The following is a 16,958-nucleotide window of genomic DNA, read 5'->3' on the forward strand; positions in this document are numbered from 1 at the left end:
AATAGCAGTATGTTATGCATCGATAGCAGCAACAGCTTTTCCAGGTTCTGCAGTCATCTGAACAAAATCATAGACATTCAGCACATCCCATTAAACAAAACAAAACAAAAAGAAACAAAGAAAAGAATAATATCCAGAAAACATCAAAGTTCTGTTGCTGTTGTGGTACCTGGCACCATTTTTTTTATTAGCATCTTAATCATCATCTGGAAAGACAACATTCTAGAGTAATGTCATTAAATGTAGCTCTGATAAAGCACGGTTCCTACTATGTATCATAAAGCAGGTATAAGATATTTTTCATTCATAGAGGTATGATACAGTACCATCCTACATCAATAATACTAGAATCAGTTTTGGTTTGAAATTTACTTTGTCTGCAAATAAGATTGCTATCCATGTTTTTCTCTGGGCTCCTGTCACATGGAGAATTGTTTTCTATCTTTTCACTTTCAGTCAAAAATTTTTTTTAAAGACAGAGTTTCACTAAGTGACTGAGTTGCCCAGGATAGGCTGAAACTTGTGCTTTTCCTGCCTCAACCTCCTAGAGAATTACAAGTATGTATCATCACAACAGGCTCAGTCTTCTACTAGAATCCAGTAAATTCTTTTCTGAATTTGACATGCTGTGCCATAATTTATCTTTGTTTTGCTGGATAACTCTTAATACTTATCTTATATTCAAGTTTAGGAGCTATTTTTATGAGCCACTTTATCCAGGACAAAGATTTTGAGAATCTTTTGACTTTTGACAACTCACTGGTCAATTTGAGATATTGCCTTTGATTAATTGACTACTGGGCTTTGTATCTGGAGTGTTTTCTGATGCTTTTGGTACCTGGAGGATTGAATATACTCTTCACGTGTTTGAGATGACACAATTATTAAGTAACTCATCAGTTATGTTAAATTTTAGGCTATATTGAAATTCTCATGTCTAGATTTGACCAATTTATAGCTCTGTATTTTATTTTTTCCCCCTCTTTACTGAGTATAGTATGTCCTGCTTGATGAGATGTATTTGCCCATGGAAGTAGTAAATCATCATCTAAATATTCCTCAGAAACTGTTTCTGAAACTGTCTATTTGGGGCTCTCTAGTTGTACATAATCAGCTGAGGTGCCCATTTCTCTTTTGTGTTCTGTGAAAGAAGCTGCAATTATGTTGTCCTTTCTCCAAGAGTAACAAAAAGACTGATTTATCACTTATTTATAGTTGCTATATATTGACAGATTGGTAATAGTCTTCTTAATTGAGGCACTTTGTATTCTTTATTAAAAAACCATTGTCTTGGTGGTTTTTCTTTTTTTTTTTTTCCTTTAATTTTCGTATGACTTATCTGCTATGTTATTTTATTTGTCCATAAAGACTAATAGTAAGTAAGTGAAAATTTAACTCCCATGATCCTGACGATGGTTAGTGGTAGTAGTAGAAGAGATACATGATTTGCCACCTAAGAGTCTCTACAAAATGAAACTGCTCCACGTGTTTGACTTTCAGCAGTTTCCATTATGTATTCATTTAAATATACAGATCAAATTCACGTGCTGGGGGAAAAAAAAAGAAAAGGTCACTAATGTACCTTATATATTTTTATGTTACCTGTTTGTATATATATACAGCCTTTCACTATTTTTAGTACTTTGTAAAATGAAATAGAATGAGGTAGTCTTTCGAGGAATTAAAAAAAATAGAGACATAGATTGTAGACTTCCTTTTTTTTTTTTTTTAGCAAGTTTTCTGTGTGGCTCGAGTTCTTGAATTTGTAGTTTTCTTGCATCAGCCTCCCAAGTGCTGGCATTTAGACTTTGAGTTTTAAATCTGTTTATAACTCATTGTCTTGCAGAAACCACGTTGATAAGAATCCCAAGGTTTCCAAACCAGCCATTTATTCTCTTTACCTATAATTTACCTGAAGTGTAGTGCCACCAGTAGTATAGGTTCTAGTATGTACGAAAGTTACAGTTCTCTGGGGACGTGTGGCTGGATTCTAATTGAGAATACCAAGTATATACCTCCTGTGGCAGAGTAGGGCTTTTTCTTTTTTTTTTTCAGCTTTAATTGAGTTTATTGTTACATTTTAGGGATACAAACACTTTATTTCCATCTTTTCATTCTCTCACATTTTTTTCTTTTCCCTTATTACCCTTCCCCTACCCATCCCACCTTCTCTACACCTTTAGCTCCTTTCTTCCCATTTCTAAATGTCAGTAATCTTATTAGGATCTTATGTATTATTGCAGATTATTCACACCAGGGAAACTATTCGGTATTTACATGTGTGACTTATTTATTTCATTTAGGAGTATATCTTCAATATGTATCCATTTTCCTATGGGGCTTTTTATTTTCACACCTGTAATCAGAGTGGGCCTGGAGTTTCTTTAGCCTCTTCTCTCAGTTCAGAAAGACAGGTATCTTCTTTGTCTAGAGACTGTTACAGAGCTGCCTGAATCTCTTTTTTCTTTTAATATATAAATATTTTTAGTTGTAGAACAAATTACTTTCCAGAATAATTTTGCGAGGTCTACAAACATAAATTGTATCACTATTTAAATTTACAAGCAACTAGCACCCCAGATTATGAGATTGCCCTCATTTGACCCACACCCACAGTGCTCTGCTAACCACCATTTAAATACACATTTTTCTGGCTAATGCTTTAATAAGATGCTATATATTTTAAAGTAACAAATGTTCATTTTTTATATTGATAGTAAATCATAAATCTCTATTTCTGGCAGTAGAATGAGAAAAATTCCCCATGAGGCAAAAGAGAAAAGATTAATTTTTACGGAAAATACACCATGTGCTATGGCTTTCTCGTGTATCATTTTAAGACAGTGCTACAAAATACATAGTAATAGCTTCTACATTTAAATTGAAAATCTAAACCTAGGACTATATCAAAATCACATAGATCGGAGGAAAACAGAGTCGTATCATCTATATTACAGCATACCAAATACACCAGAAAACTGTAAACTATGCAGATAGCTTAGAGTTTCTTTGAAGTAGAAATACCCAATTGATAAGAACAGTTATTCATTCTCTTTACAATACTTTTTTTTTGGGGGGGTACTGGGGATCGAACTCAGGTCCTTGCACTTGCGAGGCAGCGGAACCATTGAGCTAAATCCCCGGCTACAATAAATTTTAATTTATTGTTTATTGAAGCATAAAAATTCATATTCAATCAAAAACTATCACCTTTTGATAAGTGTGTAGATTGTGTACTTTGTGTGTTTTGGTTTTTACTTCTTTGAAACAGAATCTCCTTATGTAAAGCAGGCTGGACTTGAATTAGAGATCCTGCCTCAGCCTTGTGAGTACTGGGATTATAGACATGCACTGCCACATCCGGCTTTGTGTTATATTTAAATCAGGTTAATCTTATCCACCTCCTTACACATTTCTCACGTCTTGATGATGGAAACATTTAATATCCTTTCTTCTGGCTTTTGATACGTACAAATTATTATTGTTATCTACAGTTTTCCTTCTTTAAAGAGCAAACCATAACTTCGTCCTAAATACCACAACCTTGTGTTCATACATCAAACCCCCACCCCACCCCCACCCCGCCGTGCTGAGTCAGGAGATGTGCATTCAGATAGATACTTTCTGATGCCAACATCTTTTACTCTTACCTAGAACATAAGAGAACTGCACAGAGGAGAAAAACATTTTCAGACTTTGTTTTCATTATGCAATGGCTGAAAATATTTCTCCTAAAGGGGAGTAAAATGAATTATCTGTGGAACTAGAGAATTAATAAAATTACTAGCACTTAGCTACAAAAAGAGACTCAATTCACCCCCATGTCCTGTCACTATCTCCCCTTCCCTACCCTGAAACCAGCTTGTACTTAGGCCAGAGGTTCTTGTCCATGTCCCTAGACATAGAAAAAGAGTCAGATGACATGCTCTTTTCATGCAATGTCAGTTTAATTCATCAGCAAGTTCATTCATTTCTACCTCCAAATTATATCCTGCATCTGTTCAAGTCTTCCCATTTCCATTACTGAATCCTAGAGGCCCTGTCATCTTTTGCCTGGAATACAAGAAGCACCTAACTTGTTACCTATTCTGGTCCTCTTACAGCCAGTTCACCAAATAGCTCAGTGGTTGTTAAAAATGTAAGTCAGTTCATGTCATTTCCTTGTTTAAAATGATCTATAACTTGTTATTGCACTTAGAATGAAACACTAATTTTTTACTGTGACAAGAAGGCCATATTTACCTAACTACCTTTGTCTCACTTTGTATCCCTCTTGGTGCCTGATGTGCTCTGACTACAGTTCTTCAAACTCTAGAAAGTATCTAGAAAGTGCCTGGCACCTGAGAGCTAACTCAGTAAATATTTGATGCGTGAATAAATGAAGACCTTGCATCCCCATATCTCTTTTTTTATTAGTTAATTATTCTTACATACATAGCGGTATGGTAATAGCCAGGGTTCAGTCCAGTTGACACTTTGCAGAAAAATGATGTTCAGCTAGTAGGAAGGAAGGTAGAAATACAGAAGTAAAAGTAACTTGGCAGCCAGCGAGAAGGTACAAACACTGGGTCTAACTAGACCAATGTCAGGTATGTAGTTGTGAAGCTTTCCTCTCTGATAATTTTTGAAATGTACCATCTAGCAATAAGTTTGAAAGTGATAGGTAAGTATTGCCTGCTATTTTTTTCCCTGATCCTATTTCTTTATCAGATTATCCTAATCTGATACTAATTTTCATGCAGGAAAACCACGTATCTATTGAGTATTCTAGGAAAATGGAATTTTATTATGTAAAGAGTCCATGTTAAGGCCAGGAATTTAGCTCAGTGGTTCCGCCGGCTGCCTTGCAAGCACAAGGTCTCAAGTTTGATCACCAGTACCAAAAAAAAAAAAAAACAAAAACAAATAGAGAATCCATGTTAGCTGGTAGATGTTAAGCTAATAGTGCAAAATGATTAAATCATTAAAAATGAATCATGCTTTCCTTAGTTGTTTTGCTTTACTTTGAAATGTATATTCATTTGCCAATCTTCCCATTAATGAAGGAGCTTTTCTGTGAAGGGTCAAAGAGTAAATATTTCTGTCTTTTTAGGCCATGTGGTTTTTGCTGTGACTACCCAGCTCTACGCTTGTAAAGGAAAAGCAGCCCTCAATTTACAAAACTGCAGATGTGCTGGATTTGGCCTACAGACTGTGATGCAGGAGTTTTCCTTGTATAAATCACTCATAGTCCATTGTCCTAGGTTTCTTTGAAGTGAAATGAGAACTTACACTCTCATCAGGTAGTCTTAGTGCGTTCTGTATTTTTCAGACTTTTTCTTGGTTCTTTACAGTTGCCTTTTCAAACCTTGCGTGAGTGTGTTCATGCATTAAACTGAGGATTTTGTAGAAAGAACTCTTTCTGTTCCTAGTCATATTTCATCAGCATTTATGCAGTGGGTATTTATACAGTGATGGTAATAGTAAAACTCAGTATAAATAATTTCAGTGATGGGCACAAGTAAGTCTTAGTGAGAGTGCAGCATGACTGGGAGAGCTGAGGTACAGAGAAAGGAATGTAGAGCAGTAGTCATGAGCAGCCAGCATGTTGTAAGTACCACAAATGGACTGAGTAGCAAAGAAATTTTCTATTATATTTATTTTGTAAAAGGTTTTCTTGGTTTGTTTTTCTTTCAGGGAACTTATAGAAATGCTGGCAATTTCAAGAAACCAAAAGTTGTCACAGACTGGAGAGGAAAACCAGGTAAGTAGTTTGGTTCTTTATTAAAATAACAACCAAAACCTAGCCAGGGCTGGTGGCACATTACAGTACTAGGAGTCCCAGGACTCTGAGTCTGTGGTAGAAGGATCACAATTTGGAGCCCATCCTGGGCAACTTAGCATGATCCTGTCTGAAGATAGAAAAAGGGCTGGGTATAGCTCAATTTGAAAACTCTAGAATTTAATCCTCAGTACTATATAACAAAAACCCTGATAATTTCTGCAAGATTCCTGCTTTATATTTACTTTGTATGAGAACAGAAAGGTATTACCTAAAAGTAAACCTGATAATTTTTCTGTATCACTTACATAGCATAATAATGTGCTTCAGGAAATAGTTTTCTAAGCGTTTAGCAGTATTTTATTATTTCTCACAGTTATAGCTACACATTTATTCATTTTTGTTTTTCAATGAACCAACAAAGTCTTGGTAAATAAAGATTAAAACAGTGAATCAAAAGTTAATATTCTTTTTTTATTTTTAGTACCAGGGATCAAACTTGGTTCCTTGTGCTTGTAGGCAGGCGGTGGAAAAGTTAATATTCTTATAAATGTAGCTCTTTACTGTAGGTTTGGTTTCCCTAGTTCAACTTGAAAATAAATGGAAATAAAAGAGCACTGTTAATAGATGTTCTCTTTATGGGTGTCAGATTTACAGGTATTTTTTATTTTCCGTATACTTTCCTCTTCTGTTTAATTTTCTGCTGTGAACAGGTTTTTTTTCCCTGACTCGGAAAATTTTTGGATATTTAAATGATAAATTTTATATTAAATGCTTTGACCATAATTTTTGAAAAGAAAATGAACCAGTCATGGTGGTGCACATGTGTGATCCCAGCACTCAGGAAGTTGAGGCAGGAAGATCATTGTGAATTTGAGGCCAGCCTGGCTATATAGTAAATTCAAGACCACCCTGAGCTAGATAGTGGGGGTGTGGGGGGACACAGAGAATGAACTAGGAAGGTAAACCTTTTTAATAAAAAATAAATAAGAAGACAATATGTAGTAGACCTCCCTGTTGTCTACCTCATCATTATATTAGTTTTCTCTTAGGGCATATTTTGAGAGTATAGAAATCTGATAAACTGAGTAGAGAATTGTTAGGGTCTTGTTAAATTTCTCAGGCTGGGAAATCTACCTGCAATCTACCTGCCTCTGTTCTAGGATTACAGGTGTTTACCACCATGATTGGCAGCTTTACTAACAAAGATTAGGAATAATATTTTGGAGGTGTTAAAATATTATAACCTAGATAATTTATGTATGAATTCTTTTGTCTTGTTGGAATGTGGTCTTTCAATATTCTGTTTTCTTACTTAGTCAACTGTTATCTGACAGGTCCTTGAGTTGTTAATTCACAGAGATGGGGAATTTCAGGAATTAATGAAATTGGCACTTAATCAGGGAAAAATCCATCATGAAATGCAAGTTTTAGAAAAAGAAGTAGAGAAGAGAGACAGTGATATTCAGCAACTACAGAAACAGCTAAAGGAAGCAGAACAAATACTGGTAAGTTGATGATTGCTTCCTAAGGGGAAGAAGGATAGCATTTAAACTGTTTCTGAAAAATAAACCTTTTATCACTGTTTTGAGGAGCAGAAAATTTGACTTTCCATGTCTAAAAGTGACATTCTGTCAGGTGTTTTTTAAAAATTTTAATTTTTATTAGTATGCAGTAGATAATGATTATATTCATCGTGTAGATAATGCCCTGCCTTTATATGAAGATAACGTGTGTACATAATTCACCTAATTCTTTTTACTTTCCTTTTCCTCTTGGGACATTTTCAGTAGTTAAATGAAAGGCCATTGCTTTTTTACATTTTATTTTCAGATAGTCTGTTACTTTTAAACTACATTTTTATATTCAGTGATTTCACAATGTTAAATTTTAGAAATGGGAAGTTTTGCTTTCATCTTGATGTAACACAGGTTTTAATTTTTAGTGGTCTAAATCTTTAGGTTTTAAAATACTTTGAAATCATAAAAAATGTACTAATTTCATAAATTGATTAAAATTTATATTAATTTATTTGGTCTTCCATCTTAAACCAGATGGGATTAAGATACACGTTAGGGAAATCTAGTTTTTCTTTGCTCACAGTTACTATTTCAGAGGCAGTTTATTAGCCATTATTGGCCTAGTTATTTTACTAAATACTGTCAGGTGATCTTAGAGACAGAAACAGCTGAGTTTGATTTTCTTATGAACTGACATTTCTGGCATCTTATCTCTGATGAACCTCTTCAGATTATGCCAGAATGGGTTGTAATACATAGGAGGCTAATGATTCAAGATAATTTAGCAACTCTTACTGAGGAAATAATTCTAAGTAAATGCTTTCCAAAAACTATATGTATATTAAAATGTTTTCCCTTATGAAAGTAATATTTGCCTATCAAAAGGAAATTCAGAAAATACAGAAAAGTAGAGAAGGAAAAATTGCCTTTAGTTCCTATTGCTCATACAATGCCAGTATTTAACAGTTTGGTCTTTTTGTTTTTTAAGCCTTAGGAAAGTGTATTTTTTTAACCTTATTGTAATCTAGAAGAATACAAATAGCCTTTTAATTCTTATTTTAAAAACATTTTTTATATAATTATGTCTTCTTCCAAGTTTGTATAAATAATGTTTGGATAAATATTTTTGCAGATAAAAATTTTTTCTTCTCTGTTTTGGATTGTATTCTTCAGATTTCCAAAAGAGTGAACATAAGGACCATTAGAAGGAAATTTTTTTATTAGATACTAGCTTTGTATGCATTATTTCAATGCATAAAGTCAATGCCATTAGTAATGTGAAGAAACCAAGACATGGGGCTAGGGGTTTGGCTCAGTGGTTCTGCTGCCTACCTCGCAAGCACAAGGGCCCGAGTTCAATTCCCAATACCACAAAAAAAAAAAAAAAAAAAAAAAAAAAAAAAAAAAAAAAAAGACTTTAAAAAAGAAACTCGGGTCCTTGCGCTTGCAAGGCAGGCCACCGAACCGCTGAGCTAAATCCCCGGCCCGTATAGCTAAATTTCTTAATGGAAGCTACAAAATAGAGAGATGGAAATTAAACCTAGATCTCTCTGACTTCATATTAACTATTCAAGAGTGTTTCTTCCTGTTTTTTTTTTCATCTGTACCAGGGATTGAACTAGGTACCTTGGTCTTGCAAGGCAGGCGACAGCACCACTGATCTAAATCCCTGGCCCAAGAATGTTTCTTTTACTAGAGAAACATTATTTTGGGTACTTTATCCTTGAACTAGATACAGAAATAGGATGCTTTTAGGTGATAAATGGTCTGGATCTCTTTTGCATATTTAATGATATGCAACATAAAAAATTAGTGAATGAATTTATAGTTTCTAAACAACTATTTGAGAGTGGGATACTGGTGCATGAATATAATATTTCTTTCATTAAATATAACTGATACAAATGATATCGAGTAGTATTTCAGATCATTAAAGATAAACTGGGAGATTTCCAAGTTTTGTAAGTTGTTTTTGTGGATAAGTGTTAATTAAGCCAAAAGCTATGCTTGATATGTGTAACAATAAATTTTATATATAAAATATATATATTTTTTTTTTTTATGTTGTTTAAATTAGGCAACAGCTGTCTACCAAGCAAAAGAGAAACTCAAGTCAATAGAAAAAGCAAGAAAAGGTTAGTACCATGGAAAAACTGAATGGCCTTCTGAAAAACCTAAGTTCTTATTTCAAGAGGCTCATAAGAATATTACTGGTAATCTTTTTCTGCTTTTGAAAAGAGTTCAATAAATTTTCATTGTGAATGTGTCCTGTTCTAGTGTTGTAGTAGGCATCCCTAGAGAAGTAGAAGTATCACATCCTTTTTCAGGTTATAAGAAGCAATAATAGAAACCAATTTTGTCTGTGTACTTGAGTATACAGAGATTGGTTTATAAAAGTTATTGGCAGAAAGAAAAATAAATGGGATTTGAATTGGATCTGGAAGGTAGGATAGAATGAAAGAGAATGTCCCTTGGACAACTAAACTGGGATAAGAACATCATAAAATCAGTACTAGAAATACTTTGGGATATTGAGCACATTGAGAGGCTCAGAGACCCAGCATGCCTTCCTGTCCTGCTCTTCTTGTTAAAAGGCTTACGTTATAATCTTATTGGGTCTTTCATTTTGCATACTAAAAATGGAATTGTAATTAAAAAGTGACTTGTAGATTTGAATTACTTTTAGTTATTATCTTAAATTCTTTCATTTTCTTTTCTCTTTCCTGTTTCTTTGGGAACCTACTTTTTGATTGTTAAATATGAAAAATAGCTAATATCCTCTGAGAGATGAACTTGGCTTCTGTAGCAGTAAATGGGTCTCTAGGAGAGATGACTAAGGCAGCTATTTGAAATCTAAAACTGTTTTTGTTTTGTTACTAACCCTCAAATACTTTATGCTCTTTATACACAGTATTTTGTTACATTGAGACAAATCTAAAGAAAAATCAATCATTAAAAAAAAATCTGTTCTCGCTCCTTGGAGGTAACTACTACCAATGTTTGTATGTTCTTTTATTTTTTTCTGGATTTGAGAATATGTATATAATAAAAATAAAAATACCCATATGTACATATATTTTATTTTTTTGGTACCGGGAATCGAATTCAGGACTTAGCGCCTGCGAGGCAGGCAAGGGCACCACTGAACTAAATCCCTGGCCCTGTACGTATATTTTAAAGCAAAAAATTAGTCACACTATGCATATTCAACAGCTTTTTTTTTAACCTAATGAATACATTGTATGCATCTTGAGCTCTGTTGAGATCCTAGGCCATGTTAATCACACAGAATAGTGTAGACTGCTGATTTCATAACTTGGATGCCACTGGTAAATAAAACATTGTTTTCTTTGTTTTACTTACTATTGCTTCTGAAGAGTAATAGTATTTAATGGTAGTTATTGAGTGAGAGTTTTGAGCAGTATACTAGCTTCCTAAATAATGTTTCTTTATTTCGTCTGATTTTGTTGAATGAGTGTCATCTTCAGTTTGGAAATACATACAGTTTAGGTTTACAATATATATGGAGGTATTGTTGGGGAAGGTAAGTGGCTGAAATTATCCTATTTTCAGGTAATTTAAAATTAGCTATGTGTAGTGGTTCAGTCCTGTAATCCCAGCACTCTGGAGATTGAGACAAGAGGATCTCTGGTTTAAGGCCAGCCTGAGTTGCATAGAGAAACCCTGTATCAAAGGAAAAGAAAGCAAATAAAATTAAGTATACTGTGTGACGATGCATGCCTTCTAAACTTGTATGTTTATTAGACTAAACTTAAACTGTTTTTAACTCTCTCAGGTGCTATCTCATCTGAAGAAATAATTAAGTATGCACATAGGATTAGTGCAAGTAATGCTGTGTGCGCACCACTGACCTGGGTTCCAGGTAAAAGTACATTTTTATATAGAGAGTTTTGTGTGTGTGTGTGTGTGTTATGTGCGCCAGGGATCGAACTTAGGACCTTTTGCTTGTGAGTCAAGCAAAGGCACCACTGAGCAAAATCCCCAGCCCCTCTTTTATATGTAGCTTTAAAATTCTTAGGTTTCTATATACAAAAGATTCAAATATAGAATATATATTTTAGAAACATCTCATCTACTAATAAAAATACTTTTACATCTTTAATGTCTTATGAGTGATGATATATGCCATGGTTTTTATAAATTTGGTTTGCTACAAAGTCAGTGGCACTAGGGACTATTGTTTCTTTCCTTTAAAAAAAAAAAAAATTGGCCAGAAGCCAACTCTTAGGGCCATTAGGCTTTCCACAAATGGTGGAACCTGAGAAGCACACAGTCCCAGTGCTTTAGATGCGACATTTAGACAAAGTGCTTGGCACCCAACAGCAAACACACAGGCCCAGGAAGAGCTGGGAGGATTAGAAATAATAGCAAAGAGAGAAACAATCTTCTAACTGCATTCACAGTGAATAAAATAAAAGGCAGGAAACCTAATGTGGAACAGTAGCCTATTGGGAGGAGTGAGAATTATCTCAGCTCCATCACTCCTGATGGTGGATTTTACTATCGATAATACTATCGCTAAAAGTACTAAGGAGAGAACTACAGGTTTAGAGGTGAGTAATCTGGAGTTGGTGAGAAACGTTACTGTAAAGTTGGTCCAAACCTGGCCATGTTTTTTCAGCGCCAAGCTGCTGTTTAGTTTGTTTTCGTGATGGGAATGAGAATGCCCACTCCTGATAGCCACTAGAAAATTACAGGAATTAATCTTTTGACAAGAACAAAAAGGTTGGTTAGAAAAGGTTTTAATTTAGATAACTTTCAGTAAACATTCCATTCCTTTATATCTTATAAGTGTCCTGATCATTGTTATTTTTCTTACTAAAAAAATGGAATTAAGCGCAGGGGATTTAGCTCAGTGGTGCTGCTGCCTGCCTCACAAGTGCAAGGTCCCGAGTTTGATTCCTGGTACCAAAAAATAAAATAAAATAAATATAAATTAAAAATGGAATTCAGTTAGAAGAATTGAAATCATAATTTTCTAAAATTGTCATTTGAAATGTTTGCAAAATAACTTTTTGTTTTATGCTGTATTCTTGGGATGATTGAGAATAAAAGTACATGTATTTTTAAAATTAATACATTATACAGTTAAAAACAAGTGATGAGTTTCATATTCCAAAATTTAAAATGTAGCTTGAGTTTTTCAGTGTGCACCAAAGAAAATCAGTACTTCGAAGAACATTGATGCTTTTTGTTGTTAAATATGATTGACCTAAAAGCAGTCTTTATGGTTTAGGAGACCCACGAAGACCGTACCCAACTGATTTAGAGATGAGAAGTGGATTGCTGGGTCAGATGAATAATCCTTCCACAAATGGTGTGAATGGTCATTTACCAGGGGATGCCCTTGCAGCTGGTAGACTACCAGGTAATGATGAGAAGAATGTTTCCAAGCAAACTAAGATTTAGATGACAGTGATGAGCTTTTGGGAATTAAATATTTGAAATTCCAGAGCCAACTTATCTTAATAGCTAGGTTCTCTGCTAGTTAGTATATCCTGCTTTCTGGTTACTCCCTTTAAAGAATTCCGAATGAAGGTTATGAAATTAGATAAAACTGCTTTTTATCTTCCTTATTAATATTCCACCATATTCCTCAGGCATTGGGCTTGTCCCATGCTTTTTTTTCCTGCTTTAAACCCCACATTTTTGCAATTGTGAAGCATGCTATATAAATAATTAACATTTTGTAGGTAATTTGTTATGATAGGACATTGGAACATTTGTAAGATACATAAAAGGAAAAAAAATTACATTCTGAAGTAGTAACTTTAAATATTGTAGCTTATTTTCTTTTTATTCCTGTACTTTTACATTGTTAAAATATGGTCTATATTTTGCTTGACATTACATGTTAAGCATAGCCTTGTGTTATTTAAAAATACTTTGTACATATCATTTCTCTTAGCTACCTAAAGTAGATACTGGGGGTCTCAGTGTGCATATACGTTAATTTCCTTTGATATTTTTCATCATTTTCATTGTGATTATACTGAATTCTATGCCATTTTCAATCTAATCAATAGACACACCATACCAGTCATTTGAACAGGAAAATTGAAATAATTATTAACTGGTAACAGTATACTTACTAAGGGGCAAAAACTTTTTTTTTTAAAGTACAGTAGTAATGGATATGGAGAGCTGCTACTACACTTAGGCAAGGGCAAGGGACCCAAGGTGAGGACAGACTAGAAAGGGATCCTTTCCACTCCCAAACCTGGAATGGGGGTAGCCATGGCAACTCCCATGTCAGAGAAGATGAGGTATCAGAGGCCAGTGCCGACAAGCAGGAAATTATGCACTGGGATTCTAGGGAGATTTACTGGACAGCCACCTTTTGGGATTATAATGAAACTGACTAGGAACCCATCCTCAGGGATGCTACAGATGTTTCTGAGAGAAGAGCCCACTTGATGATTTGAATACCAATTAGCCCTTCAGGAGTGACTATAAAAAACACCTGAGCTAAGAAATGAGGACCATCCTACTGCAGGCTCCCATCAGTGCCTTCTGCTGTTAAAAGCTTGACATTGTGGAAGCTGGTGGACGAGACATGGTTTCCAGATCCAGGAAGAAGGATAGATATGAACCAACTGGCACATCTATCTAGATAATACCATATAACTCTTTTTTTTTTTGCTTTTTCAATCCAAATATTTATTTATTTTTCTCATTGTTTATTGGTACATTTTAGGTTTACAGTACAGTTACATTCATCATTGGGATTTTGTACCTTTACATGACAGATCTTGGTTCTCATTTTTTCCCCTTACCCCTGCCCTCCCTTCACCCCCTCTACCCTCATATAACTTTAGAAATCTGCCTTCTCTTGGTCTGGAATTTTTTTATATGATACTTTTTATCATACATTACTAGTCAACTTGTCTTATCATGTATGGTAGCTTATATGTACCTTACAAAAGCAAACTTATTGAGACTATAGTTTCTTAGGGTAGTGTGGTTTTTTATATGTATAAAATAACTTCCTATTTGCTAAAATATACGTTTCATTCCTTGACCTTTTCTTATTTTGACCTTCCTTAATTTGGCCAAATAAATATTTTTATTTGTAACCTTAAAAAAACTTACTTCAAGGGCTGCAGATGTATCCCAGTGATAAAGTGCATGCTTCACATGTATGAAATCCTGGATTTGATCCCCAGGACCACAAAAAATTTTTTTTAGTTAAAATTATTTATAAAAAGGAAAGAATAATTAAGTAGATTACTTAGAAAACTATTCTCTGATATGCTTCTTTCTTTTCTCCAGATGTCCTTGCTCCACAGTATCCATGGCAGTCAAATGATATGTCAGTGAATATGTTACCACCAAACCACAGTAATGACTTTTTGTTGGAACCTCCTGGGCATAATAAAGAAAATGAAGATGATGTAGAGGTTATGTCAACAGACTCCTCAAGCAGTAGTAGTGATTCTGATTAAACATGTGAGGGCTAGGAATTTAGCTCAGTAGTGTGTGCTACCGCCTGCCTCACAAGTGCAAGGTCCCGAGTTCAATCCCCGGTACCAAAAAAACACAAAAAAATAAAATATGTGCGACAGCCTACAGAACTGAAGACCATAGAATTCTATTTCTTATACAGTAGCAAGGAGTAAACTGCAAAGGCATACTGATGGAGTAGCCACATAAATACTGGCTGTGATGTAATTGTGCTGCCCATTAAAAATCAAAGTGGATTTACTTTGTAAAGCCCCAAATCGTGGTTTTAGTTTTAATCCTCCAGGCAAATGTTTGGGGATTAGTCAAAATTTATTCAGTAGTTCAGTACTTTCTGCCCTGTTCTGTTCCTGTTGTGATGCATTTGCACAGCTCTGAAAAATAAGATTTGAGGGACACAACCCTTGCATATATCATTAATGGGCTTCCAGGAATTATTTTTTAAAACAGGGCAGTGAATTACTGAATATTTGTCATATTTCAGAATAAAAACTCATTTGAAAGTGAAGTCTTTTGGCTTCTGTTGCAGGAACAGAAGAACCTATCTTAGTTTGTACTATTTGTAATTATTATAACTTGTAAATAAATTTGCTCCTGTTTGTGTATTTCTTTTTTTAATTTAAATATACCCTCAATGTAGGTAGGACATTATTTCTGTAAACCATTTGCATTTTTGTTACTTAAATAGAATCTGGAGTGAGAATGCATGTGATGTAATGAGTATTTGAACTAGTAATCACAGCTAACAGGTTTCTCTGGCCCACACTCTTTAATTCTTTTTTTAAAAAAAGTTAAAATAATTGAATAAAACGTATGTCTGCTTTTAAGGATTCATTGTATGAAAGATTTTAGAAAGCAATCACCTGCTTCCCTCACACATTCCTTCTCTTCCTCTTTTTGTTTAGCAATACCTGCCTCAGCCTTCTGAGTGCTAGCATTGCAGGCATGAGCCAGCACACCCATTTCTTCCAGTTTTTTCCCTCTTACTGCAGTTTCCCTGAATGAATCACTTTTAACTTCTGGCACTTCCATGTTTAAATAGTATGTGTATACAGTATTTCTTTTTTTCGGGGAGTGGGGATTGAACTCTGGTCCTTGCACTTGCAAGGCAGGCGGTGGAACCACTGAGCTAAATCCCTGGTCCCTTATACGGTATTTTTTGATTTATCAGTTTTAGACTATCACTTTTTTTTTTCCTTATTTAAAACATGATATCCATTTTGAAACATTTAGGAAATATACTAAAAGCATAAATAAAAATTTCAGCATTCCATGTGGAATTACTGCCAGTTAACATTTCAGTATAGATTCTTTTTCTTTTAAAAAATCCACATATAATTTTAAATTTTTACCTAAGATGCTGCTGTATTTTTTGTTCAAATGAGTTGAGAATTCCATTTTTCTGTCTTGTTTTTCCATTTTGATGATTGTTGACCTTTGAAAAGTTAGAAGTTAAATCAATCTTACAACAATGCATGGAATTAAAGGCATTTAACATATCACTTTCTAGGTTTATATTTGTGAACGGAGAACATAATATCTAATTTTAAAAACCTTGCCCTGTCTGTACTAGCTGTGTCACAGTACTAGCTGTGAGAACAAGTTACCATAGACCTGTTGGCTTACGACAACATAAATTTATCCTACAGTTTTGTAGGTCCGAAGTCCAAAATGGGTTTCATTAGGCTAAATCCAAAGTGAGGCTCTGGCAGAGAGTGTTTCCTCCTTTTTCCAAGATTCTGAAGGTTGCCTTAGTTCTGTGGCTCTGGGCTCCAAATTTAAAAATTTCTCATGATTCATCACTGACATTGTTGCCCACATTTTCCAGGTTAGAAAACCTTGTGGGGCCAGGCTGATCTGCAGTGTGCCCCCTCTAGTCAATCTGGAGCCCTTTGCTATTCTCATTACTTTGCTTTATTAAGGGCTGGCCTGAACTTGTTGGCTTCTCAAGCCCAAGCCTCAATTTTCTGTCTCCTAATTTTCTTACTCTTCTTTGTTAAGGGCTGGTTTGATCTTTGTCAGCAACTTGAGCTAGTCTTACCATTTTCTCTAATTAAACCTCTTGGGGGCCAGAGATTTAGCTCTGGTGCAATCACCTCCCTCACAAATGCAGGGTCCTAAATTTAATTCTTGGTACTGCAAAAAAAAACACAAAACCTGTAATTAAACCTCTTTCCTGTTAAAAAAAAAAAAAT

At 34.6% G+C, this 16,958-nt stretch overlaps 1 protein-coding gene across 3 annotated transcripts in view; it reads left to right on the forward strand.

Moving 5' to 3' along the window:
* The window catches only part of Med4 (mediator complex subunit 4), a 20,891-nt gene extending 3,979 nt beyond the window's left edge, over nucleotides 1–16,912 (forward strand). For all 3 annotated transcript variants that reach the window (XM_010637002.3, XM_010637003.3, XM_010637004.3), the window contains exons 2-7: nucleotides 5,677–5,743; nucleotides 7,099–7,269; nucleotides 9,359–9,416; nucleotides 11,078–11,164; nucleotides 12,539–12,670; nucleotides 14,575–16,912. In XM_010637002.3, the coding sequence (XP_010635304.1) occupies nucleotides 5,677–5,743; nucleotides 7,099–7,269; nucleotides 9,359–9,416; nucleotides 11,078–11,164; nucleotides 12,539–12,670; nucleotides 14,575–14,747 (688 nt within the window). In that variant the 3' untranslated portion in view covers nucleotides 14,748–16,912. The remainder of the gene's footprint in view (nucleotides 1–5,676; nucleotides 5,744–7,098; nucleotides 7,270–9,358; nucleotides 9,417–11,077; nucleotides 11,165–12,538; nucleotides 12,671–14,574) is intronic.
* Nucleotides 16,913–16,958: the final 46 nt, after the last annotated feature.

The sequence above is a fragment of the Fukomys damarensis genome, unplaced genomic scaffold, assembly GCF_012274545.1.
Source record: "Fukomys damarensis isolate Sample0158 unplaced genomic scaffold, DMR_v1.0_HiC HiC_scaffold_38, whole genome shotgun sequence".
Classification (NCBI taxonomy): Eukaryota; Metazoa; Chordata; class Mammalia; order Rodentia; family Bathyergidae; genus Fukomys; species Fukomys damarensis.